Source organism: Lathamus discolor, chromosome 1 (genome assembly GCF_037157495.1).
Source record: "Lathamus discolor isolate bLatDis1 chromosome 1, bLatDis1.hap1, whole genome shotgun sequence".
Taxonomy (NCBI): domain Eukaryota; kingdom Metazoa; phylum Chordata; class Aves; order Psittaciformes; family Psittacidae; genus Lathamus; species Lathamus discolor.
Genome location: NC_088884.1, coordinates 108,149,984 through 108,166,769, shown reverse-complemented (window position 1 = coordinate 108,166,769; position 16,786 = coordinate 108,149,984). Strand labels below are relative to the sequence as shown.

The 16,786-nt window shown below is 43.8% G+C and overlaps 1 protein-coding gene across 7 annotated transcripts in view; it reads left to right on the top strand.

Annotated features, from left to right (window-relative positions):
- EPHA5 (EPH receptor A5) overlaps positions 1-16,786 on the top strand; it is a 208,248-nt gene that overhangs the window by 106,586 nt on the left and 84,876 nt on the right. For 5 of the 7 annotated variants that reach the window (XM_065689741.1, XM_065689751.1, XM_065689721.1 and 2 more), the window contains exon 5: positions 5,340-5,675. The exons of the other annotated variants lie outside the window; for them this stretch is intronic. In XM_065689741.1, coding sequence (XP_065545813.1) covers positions 5,340-5,675 — 336 coding nt within the window. The remainder of the gene's footprint in view (positions 1-5,339; positions 5,676-16,786) is intronic. 7 annotated transcript variants of the gene reach the window in all.

The following is a 16,786-nucleotide window of genomic DNA, read 5'->3' as shown; positions in this document are numbered from 1 at the left end:
GGACATTATGATCCTAATTAATGTGCTTTTACAGGCTCTGGGCTGGAGTCTGAACTAGTCTTGACATACTTTTAATGTCTGGTTTTGTCCACCAGACCTCTGGTTACACAAGAATAAACTTTCCATATCCCTTTGCTTCAAAAGCTGGCATTAAACCCAGGAAGTGTTTTTGTCTCCAGAGGTCCCTTCCAACCCTAATGACTCTGTGATCTGTGACTCTGTAGTGAGCTCCATCTCTCACCAGCCACTTATGGACAGTCTCACCCAGCAGCATGGCATTCAGATACCCTCATCGGTGCGTGCGTGGGTATCGGTGTGGGGCACACACATCTAGGAAATGATGGGTAGAGCTTGTCAGTGCTAGGCATGGGTAGAGTCTACATGTTCCTGCTTAGTATCTTCTCTTAGCTCATTTTCAACAAGCAAGCAGGGAGACCCCTAACTTTCCAACCCATCTGGAGAAGGTCATTCTTCAGGGTAGCCTCAAAACTCTGTGACGGAAACTGCTTCTCCAAACCTGCAGCAGAAACGTCAAGCTTTTCAACTTGGTGTAAGGGGAGGGTAGATAACGAGCAAATTGGGGTATTGGAAGTCCAAGGTGAAGTCTATGGAATCAGAATCACTGATTTTGCCCTTTTCCTGCTATCTGTAAGCTGTCCTGTCAGCTGTACTTTGACAGTTTCTTGTTCATTTTATGTTTAGTATTCTGAGGGCCACATTTTGCCACATTCCAGCTAGTCCCACTGAGTGCAGCACAGACCACAAGTATTTTCTGGGTCTCTCATGCCCCGAATGAAATTTTTTTGTGGTGCAAAAGAGATTAAAAGGGACCAAAGTGGAGCTGAACTACTGGAGCAGGAAGAGGTAGAGCTTCCAAGGAACTTAAACAGTGGAGGGAAAAGTAGGTGTATGAGTCCATGCACGCTTGGAGCCCCTGGGACATAGTGCAGAGGTGCCTTCCATACTGTTTCCTTGCATCATGTGGGCATAGGGTTTTGTGCCTTCATTAAAAGCATGGTTTATTGTGCCTTCATCCCAGTGAATACAGATGTCCTTCCTAGCTTCCCAAGTTTGCACTTCAAAAAGAGAAAGAAAGTCTGTTCCTGTTGGAGAGACGCAAAGGAAATTGCCCTTGGCAGGTCTCTGCTTGCCTGAAGGAGGCACTCAGAATAGAATCGGGGCCCTTGAACTTTGTGTTTGCTCTTCACCAGCCAAAGGAGCATAAAGCATGTGCCTATTGGAAGGTGTGCTGCAGGGAAGGAGAAGACAGCCTTAGGCGGCTACCAGTAGCTGGTGCTGTCAGATCAAAGTGGTCTGGGGGGATGAATCATGCAAGCACTTCTCAGTTTATTTAATAGGCATGCTGGTGTCTTTTAGAACAGTAGCTAGGGTGGGTTACAGCATGAAAAACTTTGATACCAGGGTTTCTTGATGTCCATTTTGCCCCTTGGCCTGACTTAGATAAATGAGAGACGATTAGGTCCAGCATGGTACTGGGAAATGGGAAGGGAGAGGAATACTCTGAGCTCTGGAAACACACATAAAATCGGCTTTTCTGTGCAGGCAGAACCAAAGCTAGGGACTGACACGGGTATGCCAGGCTGCCAGTGTCAGCAGTACCTCCTGCCCGTCATCGATGATATTGCTCTCTGTCCCTTCTCAGGATGGAGGGGTATGCATCCAGCCTGTCCTGCTGGTGAAGCAACACAGGGAATCAGTTGTGGTCCCCAAGAAAGAGCTTTATGTGTGCCTGTGACCTGAGTGTAGGACAGGATTTTCAGAGGCACAAGCAAGCTTGGTGACCAGCTCCTATTAAAAAGTAGTACAACTCGAGTGCTTCTCACCCCCAGGTTTCTGGTGCAATTTGAATCCTGTAGGTAAAGGCTGTAATTTCTGATTCTGCACATACTATGGGATTTTCTCTTCGTGTTTGTTTGGGCTTTTTGTTTTTCTTCTTCTTTATTAAAAAAAAAAAAAAGTAGTAAATTTTGGCAGAGACAGTGAAGTGAAAGTATTGACACTAACATTTTAAGCTAGTCCAAATAGATCTGAAAAGGAACATCTCATTGTGAACTGAAATACAAGCAAGATAGACTTAAGTCGTGACTGGTAGGAAAATACTGCAAGGATTTGGTATGTTTTTAATATTTATTACCACAGAATTTAATAATATTTGTAGGTTTCCCTCACCTTGAAATCTTGTTAGTTTTAGAGAATCTGTCAATGTCCATTCAGGTCTATATCTGCAAAGTCCCCTTGCCGGTTGCTGTAGCTATGAAATGACATTTTCCTTATTTGAAGCAAATGCTTTTCAGTCCCAAGCTGCATGAGTCTCCCCACCACCAGCAGCATCACTGAAGAAAACTAACTGCTACACCACTGTTAACTGCTCAGTTAAGTACACTGAAGGGGAAAAAAAATGGATTTAATTTAATTTTTCCAGTTCAATATGCATGTTTTATAAGTAATGTTTGGTGATTTTGAAATTAATACTGCTCTAATGCAGTCTGAAATATTTATTGACCTTATATTATATATTGACCTTGATTATAGCTAAGTAATCCTAGCTTCAGTTCCTTGAACATCATCTTTTTGAAATTAAAACATAGTTGCACCCTTTGGTTTCCCCGTGTCTCCCATCTCAGAGAAGAAACCCTATGGCTGTTCAGAGCATACTGGGGAAATATCTTTAGTAGTATGAAACATAGGACAAACTGAAGATTTTATAGTATTTAGTGTAATGTCCTACTCACAAGAAGTTTACAGTTTGAGTGCATACATATACATCTTATATCTGGAGGGTAAATTCTTAGGTTATGTTTTCTAAATGTATACATCAGCAAATAGCAGGTTTATGTCCATCAAGAAAAATACTAATGTTTGTCTTCAGAAAGTGTTTGCCTCTAGTCTAGTCAGTAAATGCTGGTGCAGAAGGGATGTTTAGGGTATAAATTAGCGAAAAAATACGTATATACATATGTACGAATATATATACACATATATTCATAATATACATATGTACATCTATATATACATATAGATGAATATATATACACAGATATATATATCTGTAAACTAGTATCTTTTTCCGTGATAAAAGGAGGTTGGAAATTAAAACAGACCTTTCTAGCAGACCTAGGGGCCCTTCTTCCAAAGATAAAACACTGGTTTGTTATCCCAGCTGTGATTTATCAAAGTTTTACCCATCGTGGTTTCAGGATTTGTCAAGTAGGTCTTGTAAGATATCTGTAGACTACTAAAGACCTTTATCTGAGCCCCTGTGAGAATGCTAATTTTATAGGTTATGAAGTCCCACTAGCTTCAAAGTGCTTCCACTGAAGTTGATGTTTTTAAGCCTTCAAGAACAGCAGCTGACTCTTCTGTACAAACAAAGTAAAAAATCTCTGGTGAATTTACAAAAGTAGTAACTTATCCTAATTAAAGACACTTTGTCCAGTAAGTGTTTCTTGTGCTTGATTTCTTAATTTTTTTCTTAGAGTACTGGTAGCAGTAAAAGGGCATTCATTCCCTGGAAGAAAAAATAGGCCAATCTAAACAGTAGAAACATAAAGAAAACCTCTGAGTGCAGTATATATAACTCCACACAGCTCCAGGGATGAATTTTGTACTTTCCATTGTGTCAGTATGAGTATGACAGTGCAGAAAATAGTCCTGACTTGAGCTGTACCTTGGTGTCATTAGCTAAGTAGCAGTGGGTCTCTGTGGCTCAGATTGTGAATGGCTTGCTTCCCGTGATCTAAAGTGATCACAGACAAACAAGGCAGATGTGTTATTTCCTAAACTGACTTAGCTTTTGTTTTCAACTGCTTTCCTCCCTCCTCCCAAGAAGATAAAAAATCAGTATTATTTATTTCCTCTGTGAGTTCCTCACTGAATCATAACAGCTTGAGTCAAAGTCATGACAGTGTTTTATCAGTGGTACCAGTTTTATTGACTTAAATAGGGGAATAGGAAAGGGAAATAGAGGAAAATGCTTCTGGTTTATAAGGTAGTTTCAGTTTTGCAACACTGCCTCTTTAAAATATGATATCGAGTTTAATTATTACAACAAAACAAGAAGGTGACAACCTAAGACAGACTTGAATTCATATGGATTTCTAGCTGATGAAGTTACTTGTCGGGCTCTTTTCAATGAGCTGCTCATGAGTTTTGACAGCTTGATTCAAACTGAAGGGAAGTGTGTTGCCTTCCCTCATCAACCTCCCTTGGAAAAATCCCAGTCTTTGCTGCATAGATTCTGGTGGTGCTGTGACTAAAATCCTTCCTGGCTTGCTTTGATAAATTTCCTCTTTCTTCCTCATTCATTAGCATTCCCTGAGTATATAACACATGAATCTCTTGCATGAGATTCCTGCTTGCCCTTTCACATTGTCTTCAAGGGTGTATATGCAGCTTGCCCTTCATCTCCAACACAAGCCTGTTAAAAACACTTGCAGCACCTCTGCAAGTTAGCAGTCTTGAAGGTGTCTCCAGGTGGGCTTTGCTTGCCCAGCTGTGGTCTTTCCCAGTAGGATGAAGGAAAACAGCTCATCTTTTGCAGGAGCTCTGGTACCTCTGCAGCAGCTGTTTCTCCTTTGATAGCCTTGCCAGCACCATGCTGGCATCCTGAGCGGGGAGGCTTGGCTAAATAAGCAAGCACAGTGTGGCTAACCAACTGTGCTAGAGCTTGGCAGGGATCAAGAAGGCTGCCATTGAGTAGCTGGATATGGCCATGTTTCCAGTGACCCGTGTATATCACCATCTGCTTTGGGCTACATTGAGTATCTCATTTAGGTGTTATTTGGATGCCCAAGCTTAGGTTTCACTGCTGCCAAATATCTGATGGGGAGAGGCGGGTGCACATAGAGGAGAGATTTGGTGTTGGAGTTGAGTACCTAAGTAGTGTGAATGCCACAGCATATGTCCTTTTTTAGGACCTAGGGCTAGTAACGTAGGGCCAGTGGGGTGCAGAGGGGGAATCTTGCTGTTGGTGAAGTCAGTGACTTGTGCAGAGCAAAGATTTGCAGCTCTCTTCTCAGGAAGAGTAAGGAGAGCATGAGAGGCAATGCTCTGGGATGGAGTGCTCCTCCTGTTGAGTTTGAGACAGCCCCATGCCTAGTCCTCTTATGCAGGTGGCTGCATCCCAGCACAGACCCCTTGAGGCAAGGTGGGAATACTCAGACCAAATCCCCAGTTTCCCACTTCTTCATGTGCTTCTGCAAAATGTACTTTCTGGTGCATAAGCAACAGGACATCTCTCTTCAGCCTAGTGAGTAGTAGAGAGCAGGATGACTGATAATACTGTTTTTACCATGTGTTTTTCTCACTTTACAAACCAGGACCCCCCTCTGCTCCTCGGAGTGCCATCTCAAATGTTAACGAGACTAGTGTCTTTCTGGAATGGATTCCCCCTGCTGATACTGGTGGAAGGAAAGATGTGTCTTATTATATTGCATGCAAGAAGTGCAACTCACACTCAGGTCTGTGTGAGGCGTGTGGCAGTCATGTCAGGTACCTCCCCCAGCAAACCGGCCTGAAAAACACCTCTGTCATGATGGTGGATCTGCTTGCCCATACAAACTATACCTTTGAAATTGAGGCAGTGAATGGAGTATCCGACCAGAACCCTGGAGCCCGGCAGTTTGTGTCTGTAAATGTAACCACAAACCAGGCAGGTAAGTGAATCTTCAACATGGGGAAATGTCTGGGGTGGGAGCCTGAGCCAGTCAGACCCTGTGCAGACCTCCCTTTGAAATGGGTGGAAGTCCCCAGCATGAAGGGCTGGACTGTGGCATCTTCAAATATATGTGTGCGGGTGGTTGTGTCTCACAGGTTACAATTACTGCAGTCTTCAGCACGTTTCCTCCCAGCAAGACACGCTTTTAGGATATTTGGTTCTTTCCTTTTACACTAAGCTACTTGGAGATCCCTCTGCTTCTTCGCATTTTGCTGTATCCGCCTGCTAAATCAGAAAGAAAACAGTTGCCTTTCCTGTTGAGAAAGGGGAATTTCTAAGAGTTCATTTTAATTCCGAATTCCAGTCATTAAAATGCCCTACCTTTGCAAACAGTTACCTGAAGAAAAATGCTTTGAGTGACTTTAGGGAATTTAATCCCTCTTCTGCACTGTGATGCTAAAGTGACTGGACTCAGGCTGGTAAGACATGATACGCTGTCACAGCTTCTCCAACAAGGTAGGGCTGACATGTCATTGCGTACTGTGTACTTCTTGATTTTGCCCTGTACCGGCAGAGATGTAGACTGGTTTGTTCTTTTGTCCAGAGCTTAGTCTGTCTGTCCTTCCTTTGCCCAGTAGTTGAAAAGAGCTTTTGCCTTGGACACAGACAGGGAGCTGCCATTGTGCCTTGTCATTTGGAGCTGTGATGGGAGGCAAGAACATGATTGCATTTCCTTTCATACACATCAACACACCAGGCATATCACACAGCTTCTGTAAGCCCTGGAGACCTGTCTGTCCTTCTTCTCTTGTCCATCATGCTCTGTGTTTTAGGGTCTTAACCTTTGCTTACCTGGCTTACTTCCTGCCTTTTTAATTCAGGGCTCCCCAGTGACGCTCGTCTACTATGGAGTCCTTCCAGGAATGTGAACAAATGATATTTGGGGCTGTGAGGACTGTGCTGCCAGATCACTGAAGCGAACCCCTTGTCTTCTTCTGACAGACGGGGCTTAGCCGGGAAGTCTGGTGCACTGTGCAGCATAACAGGTAGATGGAGATTGGCAGATCCTCACTGCAGAGCGGAAAACTGCTAGCTGAAAGCAGGGCTGCATTTCATTTCTGCTACCCAGGTGAACATGTGCAGGCTTGGCAGCCAGCAGCTCAAGAGTGTGATTGCATCTCACTTCATCAGATACCTGTCCTGGTAATTAGAGTGGAGAGGAAATAAAGGCATGCTGATGGATGTGTCCGGAAATCTTCTGGAGGAACATCAGTGAATGGCAGTATGACACCTGTTGAGGGCACCTGTTTAATGCAGATCAGTGGGTGTCATGGTCATGATGCTGTTTACTCTTTTCCCATTGCAAATGCTGCTGCCAATAGCTGTTGCTGGAAAAGATGTATTTTCCTGTTAGTGGGCTTGCGTTAGTATTTCATTGCTGGCAATGGATTTTCCCTGATACATGGAGTTAAATCCACATAAACCTCAGTAAGTGTAGTTGCATGGGGGGAGATGATACATTGCTGGTCCATGCAGGCTGTGAGGAAACGGCCCCAGTTCATGACTTACATCCCAAACTCACCATAGTTTCGGTAGGATTTATCCATGTAGCTGTCTTCCTGTTCCTCAGGCCAAGAATAACCTCCCTGTGCAGATATATCCTCCAGCCTTGTATTGAAAGGTCTATTACAGGACATGGTAGACCTGTGATAAACTTATGCTAAGGACAAGTGGGTAAGTGTAGCTTCTGGTTCAGTCTCGCTGTTTATCCTGGTGGAGCTGCAGTCAGGAGATATACTAATGGATCCAGTTATGATCACTGTGTGATTTTGAAATTGCATCTGTACGCTCTCGTGTTTGATTCAACAGGAGTGGTGACTGTATTTTGTTGTCTATCTGACTGATCTCGTTCAGGAGGAGATCCAGGCCTTTCTGCTGAACCTGCAGCATCAAACACCCTTCCCAGTAATGTGCTCTTTCAGTACTCCCTGAGGTGATAATCAGTTTCTTCATGCCAGAAATAAAGCAGCTATAGAGGGGGGGGGGGACACTTTGCAAACCAGATGGGAAGTGAATATCTGTTTTCTTAAGCTGCCTCCAAAAAATATCCTTTGAGGCAAGTAATAGAAATGTGCAGGTGGAGTGGTCCATGCCTGGCCATGCCCAAAGATGCTGGATATCACTGAATGAGCATCACCTTCAGCCATCCTCTTTCAAATAAGTGCGGGCAGGGCACATGGGGCTTCAGGAAGTCTCAGCCCACGTGTCTTCCACCTGAAATTGCTACCAAGGTGTACAGCTCTGGGGCCTCATCCTTTCCCTCGCACGGGTTTTCTGGTGGTATGATTATATTTTCATGAAGGCTGGTGTAACAAAGCTGAGTCACAGGAAGTGTAGACACAAGGACAACTGCAGCAGTAGGAGAAATCCTGCTACAAGAAATGCTGGCTGCAGGAAATGAAACAAATTGCATGCTGCGGGATAGGTCTGGCTGCTGGAGTCCTGTTGGCAGCTATTCACTAACCCAGCACTGCAGAGAAATGCCAGGGCTTGTTTTGTTGGTTTGGCTTTTGTCTATCCCCAGAAGACCACGTGAATTTCAGGACTGCAGAGAATTCAGAGGCAATGGGGTGCTGGGTGCATGACCTTTTCTGTGCATGAGAGCTTTTGGCAGCAGAAACTGTCTCTGGGTTGAGCTTTTGAAGGGATTGCTTCCTGAAAATAATGTTTCTTTTTTTTCAAAATAATTTGTCCCCATTTCTCTTTCCCCAACTTAAAATAATGAGAAAAAGAATTTGCACTGGCAGTAAGTCTAGCATTTTTAGACGGATTTAATTTTCCACTGAACTTTTGAAATTCAATTTGGAAAACCATCAAGGAAACAGTAATGTTTTGTGCACAAGAGGAGGCAGATCAGCTGGTGACTCCAGTTCTGCTCCATCAGTCCCTTGGGACCTGGTGGTGCTTGGGATGCGACTGTCCATGTGGGACGCAGTGGCCTTAGGCTTCAGGTGCAGGACTAGTTCCTCTGGCACCCTCTTGCAATCCCTAAGCCTCTGTTGTTTCTGTGAGATTTTGCAGATGTTTTCCAAGGGAGAACATGTATCTAGAAAGGGTGAGCAATGCCACAATTAAGGGGAGGTAGAAAGTGCAATGGCCTCCATTGTGTCTACCCTGGAGCTGTTGCAGGCAGAGGACCTTACTCCCTTTGTAAGTACATGGGTTGGCCAAAGTATGGCTCTCTCCTGTGGGACTGCTGCAAAATACATGCCCAAGGGATTTCCCAGCACAGATGGCAGGGAGCCATCTGTAATACACTCTCACAGTGCATTAAAAAATGTGCCTTGTGCACATAGGCTGGAGCCCAGTGAATAATTCATAGGCTGTAATGATAGCATTAAGTTAGTCATCCTTTTCGTTTTCATGGTTTTGCTCAAGTTTTCATACTTTCGGAACTGCCACCTACTTAGATGGTTTCCAGAGAGCAGTCTGCGTGTGCAGCTATTACTGAAGTTTGCTTTTCAAGTGACAACCACGTGATGTTTCTTTTCTCAGCAATTTCACCAAGCTGGATGATTAAGTAATGCTGTCACTCTAGACAGAGTTGTGCATCTCCCTTGAGGCCTTTCTTCTTATCTGCCCTGTATACAGAAAGCACCTACCATGACGTCTTGGTCAGAGATGTGTGTCTTGTAATGGGTCCATAGAGAGAAACCAGTTGTGATTCATGGTTGCCTGCGCACTGGTTGTATCATCGTAGGAGTACATGGAGAAGATGCCACGTATAAAACCTTTCTAGGCTTAAAACCTGCCAAGAATACTCACTTTAAGCCTAAACAGCCAAGCAGTTTTGCTTTTAATTTCCAGCATCTCCCATGCTGGGTATGGTTTCAGGCATGGTGCTGGCCTGGAGGTGGGGGGTGTGAGAGCGGGGTGGTTCTCCTGATGGCATCCCAAATGCCACAGGGTCCTTTACATTTAAAGACCTTATCTGTGTGTGTTTTCAGATAAGCTGCCTGCCTGTTTTCTGTTTGAAAAGTCAGCAGACTGTTCAATCCTCTCCTGTGACCTGTACGATATTTTTAAGCCTTTTGGGGGAGAAAAAGAAGAAAGATCAAGATGTGCTTGCTAACAGAGGAGGTGTTAAGGTGTCTAATGCCTCAAGAAGTCTGTGTGTGCCTGAGGCCAAACCAGAGATACAAGTTGCATCCTATGGCGCAGTAACACTGTGTAAGTAGAGGGGTTACAGGACAGGACCTGGCAACTTGTGCTGCTGCCTGGGAAGCATGGCTAGGTTCTTGCTTGACAAAACAAAACCCCAACAGCTCATTGGGTGCTTGGAGAAGCTGGAAAGCTCTTGGAACAGGGAGGTGTGCTGAGAGCCGAGATCCTCACTCTGTGCATTCTGGGATGCTGCAATGGGAGAGAACAATGGAGAAGGTGTTTTCCTTAGCACTCAGGATGTACCAGTCTTTGAAAAGCAGCCAAAGATGATTCGGAAAGGGAAACCTGCAATATAGAGCTTATTGTGATCTTATATCAGCAGCTGTGTGCTTTTGAAACCAGTAAGTGCAGCCCTGCTCAGTCTGGGAAGAAAACATCAGAAAATGAGACAAGAAGATGGCTGTGCTGGGAAGCATGTTTACAGAGATTGCCATCGGGAATGGACAGGTTCAAATCCTGTAAGGTTCAGGGTCTGGTTCTTGGAACTTTCAAGCCTCACAGGCTTGTTTGGTTTGGCTTGGTGAGGGGGAGTTTGCTTATTTTCTTTAGACATAATAACAAATTTCCAAGAGGATGCTGCAGTAGATGCAGTGTGCTTCATGCATCTCACGTGATTCACGAAGACTGGTTTTGCAGCTATACTTTTCAGCCAGAACTGCTGACCTAGGGCCTGTGAAAGCTTAAGTAGATGCTTAGTTTTGGAAGACTTTTCACAGCCAGCATGGTGAGCAGGGCTTGCCTGCAAATGTCCATTGTAACAGTACTTGATCCATTGAGGTGCATCATCTCTTCAGCAACGGTCAGGATACCACAGAAAGAGTATGAGCATGAGGCAGACACTGATGCTTCCTTAGAGCACTTTCAAACCTCTAGGGTCAATGTCTTTGTGCTTTATAGCCCTTAACAGATTTTTCTCCCATGAATTTCATAATTTTATGAAATCCAAGAAAATTTTAGCAGCTGCAGGCAGTCCTGTTTGAATTTGGTATGTCTGATAGTTTAAGCTGTGCTTTACATTCATGTTGGTCAGAGAGGAGCTATTAGTGGCATAGAGGGTTTAAGGCTCGCAGTTACCTATCTATTTTGAAAGCACTGTTACTTAGAGATGCCACACTAGCTTCCAGTGCATTAACACAGGTATTGCAGCATCTAACCTAGAATAAGGTGCTCTTAAAAGTGAAGTATAATCATCCATACAAGGATGGTAATTACATGAGTATTTTAATAAGCAGAGGTAAACTAGTACTCCTTGAAGACCGTGGTCTCCATTTAAACTTGGGTGCACACTGCACTGCAGTGTGTGGCAGCATGGCTGCACCTTGCAGCAGGATCCCTTTGCTGGTTGTGAACACCCTTCATGTTCAGGGAGATGCAAAAATGAGTATCAAGCTGCGAGTGAGGGTTCAGGCAGGAAGAGAGATTAATTTTGTTTGTCCTGTGCATATGCTGGTAATAAGCCTCAAGAAGTATTTTGCTCTTTTTGAAGGTGATCACATGTAATCAGAGGATGCAATCATAGGTAGTTAAAAACCAAACACTCTGGCAAAGTAAAACGTGAAAGCCAGTGTTGCACAAAAGGTTTATTGTTTGCTTTTTTTGTGTGTGTGTGAATGCGATGGGCGCATTTATTCTGCATATAAAATCTTCATCCACCGTCTTATTCCAGGGTCGTGAGTTCACCCTAGCCCAGATGGCTGGGTGTCTGCTACCAGATGAATTATGGATCAGCTGAATATTTTACGGTTTTATTTATAACTCCCCAGTTGGTAATTGCTACTTTTTCATAGTTTGTTATAAGTCTTTTTGTTATACTTGGAGTATTAGAAATATGTGCTTGAATATTGAAAGAATATTTTAGAATATGAGAAAAAATCCCCCAAATTACAATATGACTTTTAGTTAAAGGTAATTTTTATTCTTGAGGACAACCCTGTTGTTGATATATGAGGACATTAAAAGCTGAAATAAAAAATGTTTTCCTCCATCTACAGGCAGACCTTTCAATTTTGACATGAAATGAAAATGTCTTATTTATAGATAAAAATAAAAATAGTAAGCAATAGTCATCCCCATCCACCCTCCTCCTAAAAAAGGGAAAGAGAAAGGCACTGAAATTCTTGTGATGAAATTCAATCAATGACATCTGTTCTATATTGCGCAGTAAGGTGCAGGTTTTACCATCTCCCAGTAGCAGCAAGACAAATATCTTTAAAGGAGTAAGTTTCCTTCAAAGCATGCTGCTTGTGAGGTAGTCACATGAACTGTGAAAAATAAATCATAGAATCATAGAATGGTTTGGATTGGAGAAGACCTCAAGGTCATCTAGTTCCAACCCCCCTGCCATGGGCAGGAACACCTCACTCTAGACCATGTTTCCCAAGGCTCTGTCCAACCTGGCCTTGAACACTGCCAGGGATGGAGCATTCAGAACTTCTTTGGGCAACACATTCCAGTGCCTCACCACCCTAACAGTAAAGAACTTCTTCCTTATATCCAACCTGAACTTCCCCTGTTTAAGTTTCAACCCATTACCCCTTGTCCTATTGCTACAGTCCCTGATGAAGAGTCCCTCTCCGGCATCCTTGTAGGCCCCCTTCAGATACTGGAAGGCTGCTATGAGGTCTCCATGCAACCTTCTCTTCTCCAGCTGGACAGCCCCAACTTCCTCAGCCTGTCTTCATACGGGAGGTGCTCCAGTCCCCTGATCATCCTCGTGGCCCTCCTCTGGACTTGCTCCAGCAGCTCTATGTCCTTTTTATGTTGAGAACACCAGAACTGCGCACAGTTCTCCCAGTGGGGTCTCACAAGAGCAGAATAGAGGGGCAGGATCCAGGTTACACCTGGGGAAGATTTATCTATGGACTGCACAGAGGTAGTGCCATGCAGCTGGGAATAAGGGAGCAAAAGCTGCCCAAAATACGCTGCTTGAGGTCCTGTAGCTAGCATGGCTGACACTGGTTGCTCCATAACATTCCAGAGCCACATGGAACACCACCAGCAACATAGATTCTGGCTTGGGGTAAAGTAGCAGAAACTGGACAGCCCAAGTCTAGATTTTTAGAGGTGCATGAGGAGCAAATATTGATATTTTTCCAAAGTCATAGAGCAGTCTGTGCTGCAATCAGATGTGCTAAGAGCATCACAAGGTCAGAGCTGTAAAAAACTTGTGTTTTTGTAGCGCATAACTGATGTTCCATTGCAAGAATGATAGTGCTGGTTTAAAATTTTATTTCCCATTTTGCTGGCATCTTTTTAAAGGATTGCCAAGTAATTTTATATTCATCTAATTCTGATCACTGACTGTTTAAAAAACAGTCCTTTTGGCCAAGGAGTTCTCTTTGTATTGTGTTGATCATAGTACCTGGCAGACAACAAAAGTAAAGCATCTAAAATGTTTTCACTGCCCAGAAATGGCCCATCAATGTATAGATTATTTTTTAACATAAATGTAGCTTCTGAATTTTATTGCTAATAAAATCCTATTCAGCTCTTTTGTCTCAGTCTGGAAGCTGATAATTCCTTTGTCTGATATGTTATTTCTCTGATTGTGGTTTTAAAACTAGTTTTATAGTTTTAACACTCTGCGTAGATGATATTTGTGAAAGTACTCGTAAGACACCAAGACTCAAAAATGGCCAAAAAAGCAACATAAAAATATTTCCAGTCCTGTCAGAGAAATAGCAGGGGACTCATAAGCATTTAATAAACATCCCAGTTGCTCTTTGGCTGCATCTTCTTTACCATACCAAGTAACTTCTTTATAGTAATCTTCCTCAAAGGTTAAATATAATGGTGGAGGAGCCAGAGTAGTTTGCAACATTTGCAGTTCAGTAATTGGGCATTGAGTAAGCTGTGCTATAGAAACACCACTCAGGCTATAGCTACTTTACAGGACATTTCTCCTTTCACATGCAACTATCATGCCAATAATATGAATTTGAACGAGCATGAAGGTGTAAGTATGTGCATGGAAATACATACATGTTTGTGTGTGTACGAACATGCAGGGGACATGCCAGGCAGAAAATGAAGCTTACCCACCCTTGTTTTACATGGATATCTGTGACAGCTTTGTAAAGCTCAGGTGGTGGAAATCCATTTTGGTTTTGCTGCTGTGCTACCAAATTGCGTGCTAGCCAGGCCCATGTTCACATAGGGTGACTCGGTGCTGCAAGGCTACCTGACAGTTTTCTTGCCGTATATTCCTCCTGCCTGCTTTCTTATGCCTTCAGCCTGACCTTCTTTAATATGCAGTTGATAATTAATCTATTTTGTTCATTTCACCAGATTTTTTCCCCTCAGCTGCTGATGTGCCTATGGAGCAAGCTGGTTTCTGCATTTCAGGAAGGATTTTTCTGTATCCAGTCTGAGTTCCAGCTCTCAATATGCATGAATTACAGGTTCCCAATCACTATTTTACAGTATAGAGCTGAAATGCTTTTCTCCCCTGGCTTGCTTCTTATTGGATAATCATGTTTCAGCAAGACTTGGAAGGCTTTTCCATATCTTCTACTGTGGTTGCTATTACAGTCCATTTCAATAGCAACCCCCTTGCTCATTTCTTGAAAGATCTCTGAAATGCTACTTTTGGCACTGTAATTGCTTGCAAAGGTTTAACATAATAGCTGTAATGCAGCTGGTTAGTGCTTTATCCCTGTTTACTGCCCCTTCTCTCCTTGCCTGGGGGTTTGGAATGGACTGGAGAACCAAGAGCAGCACTAAGGTGACAGAGAGTGCCGCAGTAAACTATATTTCTTAAACACAGCAGCTGGGCCAAAGTTCAGCTACATGTAAATACTGCAAAAAGCTCAAGAGTTAGAAGGCTTTAATTAAAATGCACTTCAGATGTGCTCATTTGCTGGCGTGGTGAAATGCTTTCTGCATCTCCTGGTCCTGGAGGAACAGTCCTGATCAAAGCGAGTAGCTAATGGGATTTCCAGCTAGATCAGTACAATAGAAATCACCAGAAGGAAAGTGTTATTATTTATTTATTTTCCTGCTTCCTCAGGCTTGATAACTTTTAAGAATACTGGGTCTGATCAAAGGCCGTGTGTGAATCGATGCAGGACACCCACTGGCTGTGGCATCGCTGGTTGAGTGTTTTTCTGCTGCAATGCAGCAAGCCAGAGCACTGCTCTTGCTGAGGGGTGCTGAGCACACTGACCTGATCCTGTGTGAGCCTTGGGCAAGCCTTGGAGAGATCACTGCCCTGTGGAAAATGATGGAAAAATTTGCAAACTCTGTTATGGAGTTGGCAAAATCCACCCTGTAGGTTTTGGCCAGGGGCAGTGGATAAGTCGAGTAGTAGTAGAAGAGGCCTTTTGCTCCTGACCCATTAGCTCTGCATGGTATTTGGCAGAAAGAGTTGAAGATGCCCCAAAAGCAAATCTGCAGAATTAGGTGGAAGGTACTACTGGAGGGCACCAGCACCTGCTTGCTACCTTCCTGGGAGCACACATTGTAATTGTCCAGTGTGCTTTTGCATCCTGTGTGCAAAACTTGTGAATCTTTGCTCCTTACCCCTAAATGAGAGGAAAAGAAGCAGTATTGAATCAGGTAAAAGCAGAAAACTAGGCTTGCCTTCCCGCCTTTGGTCTGCAAGTGTTTACGGGACCCTGTGTGTAATGCCTTCTTAGCTTCTTCACAGCTCTGTGCAATCAGCCTCAGTCCAAGGAGAGAAAGTGGTTCTCAGCCAAGTAGGCTATTAATGGTGCTATCTCCTGAGCTGTCTTTCACACAGTTCAGCATTAGCATGGCTTGTTACAGGGGACTGATCTGCACTGCACTGTTATCCTATCATCCTGTTACCCAGGACCCTGCCTTCCCCATCATGGGCTCCTGCCTTGGGTCATTAAACCGTGCAGCTCTGTGGTTCTGCCTTGTACTCCTGATGGGTGGCACTAAGAGCATGAAATCGCTTGCTGACCTTGTCAGAGACTTATCGTGTCAGCCATTAAGCACAAGACCATGCAAGGACAGTTTCCACAGAAAGGTGGTCTCACCCAGTTCAGTAAACTGGAAGATTATTGTTGCAGAAATGGCCAGGTAATTTAATTTATTGCACATCTCTTTGTACCAGGTGTGACTTGGTCCTTGCAAGGTGATGGAAAGGAGCTGGAGGATGACTGAGCAAGGATGCACATGAAGGCTCGGGGCCACCTCTGCCTTCTCCAAAATTGCAGTTAGCAACTAGCAAAGCTTGGTGTGCGTGAAGGACAAAATGCCCTGTGCTTTCTGCAGAGGTGATGCACCACACTCTCCCCTATGTGTTGGCTGTGGCTTTGAAGGGGGGTTCTGTCAGAGTCAGATAGGCTTGTAGGGCTTTGTGCGCTATTTGCGACCTTTGCAGAACATCTCTGTAAAATAAAACAAATCACCATAAAGTAGTCAGGCAGTCGATAAGCACTGCATGTGCTCAAATAACTAGTGTGCAGCTGCCATGACCTCACACGGTTCCTGTATCTTCTGATATTAGCCAACAAATGATGACTGCTGTTTTAAATTCAGCTGGTACAGTGTCCGGTTCTTCATTTAGGACAAAATAGGGAAGTGAAATACTTGGTCATTATGCAAATATATACAGTAAATAAATGCAGCTTAGCTCAGCTTTCTGTTATCCAGACCTGATGGATACAGCACTATTGAAAGGGTTGCCAGTAAATTGCTATTTCAGTGCCTACAATTTTTGCACTGCCTTTCATCAAGGAGAGTTTTCTTGTGTTTGTTAATGGGGAAACTGAGGCATAGAGGTGTGGTGGGACAGGCTAGCGGGCCCACACCAGTGCTGGGACTCTTCTTGCTGTTCATCTGCCTGTGTTGAGCCCTTGCTGTAAGGCTGGAGCCCTGACCTGCATTGGAGATGTTTCCTAACCTGTTTGCCAAACT